At 43.4% G+C, this 6,814-nt stretch overlaps 1 protein-coding gene across 3 annotated transcripts in view; it reads left to right on the top strand.

The window, feature by feature from the left end:
- Positions 1 to 1,940: 1,940 nt before the first annotated feature.
- Positions 1,941 to 6,814, top strand: part of LOC108626617 (cadherin-99C) — a 15,694-nt gene continuing 10,820 nt past the window's right edge. The window contains exons 1-3 of one of the 3 annotated variants that reach the window (XM_026814979.1): positions 1,941 to 2,732; positions 3,033 to 3,995; positions 6,343 to 6,492. In XM_026814979.1, coding sequence (XP_026670780.1) covers positions 3,894 to 3,995; positions 6,343 to 6,492 — 252 coding nt within the window. In that variant the 5' untranslated portion in view covers positions 1,941 to 2,732; positions 3,033 to 3,893. Of the gene's footprint in view, positions 3,996 to 6,342; positions 6,493 to 6,814 lie in introns of all 3 variants that reach the window. The other 2 variants (XM_018027387.2, XM_026814978.1) reach the window with 2 other exon arrangements.

The raw sequence follows: 6,814 nt of genomic DNA on the forward strand, positions 1-6,814 counted from the left end.
AATCTATGTTTTAATTACTACCAGCATGTTTACTGCCAATTAAAGGCCACCGGTTCGGTTCTTTGAAAATCATACTCACGGAATCCTGTAATCGTGAATTACGTGTATAGACACACATGTCCATATACTAAAAAATAAATATATATATTTAATTGTCGAAGATCATAAAAGATCTTTTGCGTGCCCGAAAGACTTATTAGTCAGTGCGTCACGACGATTTCGATTACGCTAATTGCATCGGAATCGAGGCATCCTCGTAGTTTAATAGCGGATGTGAGGAACATTAGTATTTACGAAATTGGTCACCGACGTTGTTCGGTGTGGGACGAAAACGCGGGGAAGAATTAGATGAGTCATCGGGACGAGTCACGGCACGGCATCCTCGAACTATATTCACATTTGCATATCGGTTCTCTTTACCGCGATTCGTGCGTGCGTGGTCTCCCACACGTGTGTACACATACGCTATCTACCCGCGCGTAAACAAAACCGTTACGTAAATTGTCATTCTGTTTCACAAACACGTGCATCGTCGTCAGCAGCGTCGACCAGATTTTATTAAAATAATTCGATCAATATTCTCCCTCTAAAATCTGATTTTCAACTTGCCCAATGTTCCTATATCTGAAATTGAACTAGAGTTTCCTCACGAACTTCGGTGGTTGGCTCGTTAGACGAAATTGTCTCTTGGTATAATTTTCAATCCCATTCGTAGGACAAATGGTAATGAGTTAAAAATGGATGGGTTCGTTAGGCCGGAATCTAATCAAACTTGCTGGTATCTGGCATCATAACGAAAGTTCGTGTCCCATGGCGGAATTAGCATGCGAGAGGTGAAGGGAGAGTGTCACCGAACACGGCGCGCAGCACGTATCCTTTATGGTATCGGGGTCCGGTGGATGTGCAGCATCGGCACGCGTAGCAAGATTAGAAGGCACCGATTAGAGTGAGCGCTTGTAGATATTTGCATATCGCTTCTTCGGAGCCCGACATTGTTAATTCCCTCGGTTGAATACGCTACCGTATATACGCGGATTCGCGTAAATTCCCTGGCTGCCAGCATTTGCCAATCTCTCGGTATTTACGCGTTTTACCTCGTTTCGTTGCGATTACAGAGAAAGTAGGTCTCTCGTCAAATGTCGTTCGCAAATTATTAGAAACAATCGAGAACGATTAGACACAAATTATCTGAACGTTGTATTGTATTATATAATTGTAATAAAGCACGTTGAATTACACGTGTATAATGAACGGATTTAATTTAATCTCCTATGTACATTGACGCTAACAGAGAATGCCGGTGATCCCTATAATTCATTGGAAAGTCTACTGTTACGCGCTATTGAACAACGACTGGAAACATATCAAACCCATAAAACGATCACCAGCTCAGACGTTGGTATTCATTCGTGTAATTAACGATTCGCGAAACGTTCGACGGATAGCTATCTTAAAAATTGTCCTCCGACGTTTTGTAAATATTTAGATGTTTCGTGACAGATTAACACGTTGTATACTAATTAAAATACTAATGTTCGTGAACCCGTATCCTACCTGCATGGGACAGCCCCGATGATAAGAGTAATGAGTTATGTAACCAGTTTATTCTTAGCTCGATGGAATTAATACGTGGCCTGGTTCGTCTTAATTACTTCGTCAGCCTCGTCCGGGCGATTGAACCGAGGCCGGCGATGTCGATCGCGTATCCGTGTCGATCAGGGGTGCGTGCAACGAATGTCAGTCGAATAGCTATCTCGTAAATGTCACCGGTTCGCGACGTCGTGGGCCAAGCGAACAAAGGAACTCGCAACCGGGTACCCGCGAGTAGGATAACGCACGGTGGGCAGCGAATATGGCACGACTTATATGCACCGGTGCATACGCGTTGCACATGCAACTGGCGAGGTAGGACAGTCGCCTCGCACTAGGTATTAGTCACCGTTCGACTCGCGGCAACGCAGTGTGTATCGAAATTTCGTTTTCCTCCAGTCGTCGTCCGACGTGACCGATTCGTCTCGCTATAAGCATTGTACGAATGTAAAATTTATTCCGCACATCTCGCGTGATCGCTGGCCGGGCAGCGAAACGTGATCGCGTGCGAAACCGACGGGCCGCGCGCGAAAAACAACGTCCCGCCCGTTCGTAAAAGTGTATTCGAATCACGCTCGTGTGCCAAGTGTTAAACGAAAGTGAAACGGACGCTCGATTCTTTGTTCGATACCTTCTGCGTCTTTGAATACATCTGCTTCAGACGGAATGAAATTTTTTTAGATATTTCGACGATAGTTCATGAAACCTAGTTTTTAAATACCTTTCGGCACGCACTATAGACGAACAGCGTAGCCGACGAGATAAGAACAGTAACGTAACGTTACGTAATGTAATACCGATTTTCTTATGACAAACGTTTTGCAAATAAAATCGACTTTCACTCGGTAATACGTTTCCACGCACAGACATCAAATATTGTCAGAATGCACAACGGAAAAGGGATGGATACGATTCTCTCGCGTAATTGTAAATGACCGGCATAAATAACGCGGTGTTCGACCCGTGCGCGGAGCGTTCTATCAGTATCAAATCCGCGGCGTTCCTCGGGTATGAAGATTAATGGAGAACATTAGAAGAAGTACATGCGTGGGTGTCCGTCAAACGAACGGTTCCTGCAACGTGGAAGCCGATTCCCTCTTCGTATACGTTATACACCGAGGAGCAAGTGTTCGTCCATTGGCGTAGGTCCCTCGTTTCACGCGTGACGAGCATCAAACCTGCAGAACGCGGCGCAGATTTCACCGGCGATTAAAAGCTTATGCAAATCGCGGTCAATTATGTTCGTAACAATAATCACCTTTTACGCGAATCCGCCTGAAAGAGTTTTCAATAGCTGTTTGTTCGAAGTTAATAGTCCGTTAATAAAATCACTCGCGAGATAACAAAGAGCGCACGCGTTTGTAAAGACATGAGAATAAATTAAGATTCACTTCTGCTCTCTGCTGTTCTGTGTCTGCAATTTTTACATCCACCGATTTCAGGCATTTCCTAATTTCGCGTGACCGAGTCTACGCCACGGGTGAAACTCGCGAGGCAATGATTACGTTTGGTTCCTTCCGCGTCGAGCAGACAGCAATATTAGATAGATAGCGGCGTGACTCGGTTCGAGACCACCAATAAGACAACGAGAGCGAACCCGCGCGTGGGTATCGTCGCCTCTCCGCGGTGGACCCCATAGAATTACACGGTAATCTCGATTCGAGGCAATGATCTTATCGAGGCGTGGAAAAACGGGCGTGTACGTATGCAGATCGCGCAAGGTGTAGCGTACTCGACTCCGCGCGTGACGTTTCCGGAAATGCACACGCTCCTCGGGTTGTCCCGAAGGCTTACGCTCCCCGTGCACGCGAATCGCGAAACTCTACGGATGATCGATTTCTGTAAAGACCAAACCAGCAACACTCGTATAAGAAAATCACAGCGTTCGACGCTAAAATCGTCGAACCGTAGACCTTTGAATACGGCGCAGCCCAGCTTTTTCCTCGCCTTCTTCCGCACACGTTTTGTTCCCGATATCGCGATGCGACGCGGCATCGCATTGTCCAGTTTATTCTGAAATTACAATATCGTAACCGTATCGCTGAACGTGTGCTATTTCAAGATTCGCGGTAAGAACCGTGCGATAAACATGCAAAAGCGAAACCATAAACCTGTTCTATCAGAGCGTCCGCTGTTCGCGATTCCTCAGAAATCCGGGGCTATATTTAATTCATAACGATTTAACGATCTTTATACCGTGCGTTGGCAAGGAGTCAAGGCCGCGGTTAAGATAATGCACATGACCGAAAGGAAAAAGTGGAAAATTGTTGGCATTGAATAAAACGCAGCATTCCGCGGCGTCGATGATGGAACCTTTTAATCCGTTGAAAGTGCTGCTGCTGGTGTTACTCGTGCGGCAAGAAATCGACGACGTAACCGCCGTTTCAATGGTGAATGACCACCAGGTATGTTGATCGTACACGGATTACGCGCGACAGAATCCTTTAACTTCGACATTGACATCATATGACGCATGCACGCAATGCCCGCGCTCCGCCGTACGCTCATTAGTCGGTACTAAATAAGCTTCTATTAAATTCTCTATCAATCAGATTGCGATTGATTGGATCTCATTTGCGATTTGATCCAGCCAGGAGAAACGTTCATTTATAGAGGCGAGGGTCGTAATGATGTTAAATTAATTTCGTTAAGTAGACATCATTTGAATGTACAAACAGGCTGGACGGGATCTAAAGAGTTCAACTAACATGAATGAATGAATCACTGCTCTAATTAATCTCTTGTCGATGTTGTAATTAGTATTGCATTAAAAATCAACGGATGCAACAGAGAAACAGAATCCTTTATCGAAAATAAGATAGCTCGAAATCTTTGATCAATCTTTGTAACCAGATCGACGTTTTACAGTCGCTACAGGTGTGGCTCATTTGAATATTATGTAGAACAGCTGGTACATCTCTTCCTAAACTCTTCGTCGACGACGCACACGTAGCATGTTTGCACGTAGCTTTCTTGAATGTAAATGCCAAGCTTCGTCTATACACCCCCTAGAAATTCGTGTGTCCTACATTTAACAAACCATGTATATAGTCTACTTCTGCAATGCGTACTGACACATTTTTAATATCCCATCAAACATGACTGCAGTGTACATCGCTTTCTGGCATCCTCAGTTCACAGCGACAAATAAATTTAAATAAGAATAAAGAAGATCCTGAATATTTTTATGATTATTTATATCATATTATTTTATGCTAATGATTACAATATCCGTATTAGGTTTCTGTTTTACGATCATTATGATCTCGGTTTTAATAGGATGTTTAAACTTCGTTTCCCGTATGTTACGGATACCGTTTCGTCCAATTAATGTAAACAACTTGAAACATCGATAGCCTGAAAGTTTTAACTAAGAACGAGCGATAATAGTATTTGCAGATGTTGCTTTCGAACTTTCGCCCTGAGCAGAATTTCAACCGGTTCGTATTCCAACTGCACCATGTTGCGCACGTTGAAAGTCCTTGCACGCTCATCCTTTCTTAAAGGGATCGTCTGTTTCTCGAAACCAGTAACATCTTCATGAAACATGCACAACCACCCGCAAACTTTAAATGCTAACATCGCGTACCAAATGGCAAGGCGCCAACGATACGAACAATAGATTATTATTAATTAATAATAGTTTCTTTAAAAAATGGATTATCTCGGAATCGTTTTATGAAAAATGGTAGCTGTAAAAAAATATTTATAACAATTTCAAAGCAATCTATAACAGAAAGATTTTTTCTTCGAATCACGATTACGATAAACGGGCCACGCCCGTTGTTACAGCGTCGGAGAAAGAAGAAAACAAAGCGGAAGAGAGTGGTTCTCGTGACGCGGTAACGAAGTCTGTACTGGGTCACGATGCCTTTGAATCTCTCAAATTAGCCATGTCAAAAATGCCGTAACCTTACGTTTTGCCTTTTACCAACGAAACACAATTTCCTTCCGCGTGGCACAGCCGTCTTTATCGCGCCGCCGGTTCCCAAAGGACGACAAATAGGTTCGTGCTTGTTTCGTTCCAGCGATTTGCATGATTCGTGGACGCGTTTCGCCTGGTTTCCCAACGCCTACCAGCGCAACAGGGAAAAGTGACGTTCGAAAAGGTCTCGGGAACGACGAGAGTCCGAATGCGATTTTACTCGCGCCCGCGAACGCCGGGGTTGACCGAGTTACCTAATAATTTTAAATCGTTCAGCTGGCGTAAAATTATACGGCATTACCGTCGCTGATGGAACGCACGGTTACGTGCATAATGGCATATTTTCGGAGCTACCATCGTCGATCGATACATTTATGTGGCTACGCAACGTCGTTGTCCGTCATCGCTCCATTTCCAGTCGCCGCATTATCCAACGATAATGATGTACAAGCCGAGATTACACGGACGATAGCAATTGCGTTAGGTACTGGCTCAGCTTCGATCGCGTTAAGCCAGTTCGTGATGAAACAGTTTATCGAAACGATCGAATCGATGATACGTGAGGCACACATACCGTAACGAGCTTTGTCCACATGCGCACGTGTGAGAAAGGACCGAAGAGAAAGAATGCGCCGTGTAATATTATTATTAGTTATTACATATTATTACAGTGCACTGTTGAAATATAAACGTGAGCCACGTAATAATGCTGGGAGTTCGTCTGATGAAATATTATAAATTTCTATATAGACTCAAGAATGATAATAAGAATGTTATGACAATTTGATAAAAGTAGTAATAACGAAAGTTAAACTGTCTGCTTGCAGGATCGAGCGAGGAATGTATCCGAGAGGTTCACGTCTACTACAACCTTGACTGTAAATATTAGAGACGACGATGATCAAGATCCTTCTTTCATCTATCAAGGATGTATGCTTCTGGATGGGACTTGCATCAATCCAGAGTATTCAGCGTCCGTACGTATGGTTCAATTCTATAAATACTAGTGTAGCTCGATCATACAGAAACCTCCACGTTGCCTTTCAATAAGTCAGAGGGCAATCTCGGAATAAAAATCCCTCTTGTCCAAATTGTACAAGAGTAAGCGAATCTTTTGAAATAAGAACGTAAAATAATACGTTCAATACGTATCGTACACGAACGTACAAAAAGTATAGAAGGAAATATCCAATTAATTATTGACGCTGGCGAAAAGTTTTTTATACAGAAGTTGTAGGCATTGACATCCTCTACAAAGAAAAATTCTATGCATTTTTCTTCTAACTCCACTATTTAACG

Source organism: Ceratina calcarata, unplaced genomic scaffold, assembly GCF_001652005.2.
Source record: "Ceratina calcarata isolate Rehan_Ccalc_2016 unplaced genomic scaffold, ASM165200v1 scaffold422.2, whole genome shotgun sequence".
Taxonomy (NCBI): Eukaryota; Metazoa; Arthropoda; class Insecta; order Hymenoptera; family Apidae; genus Ceratina; species Ceratina calcarata.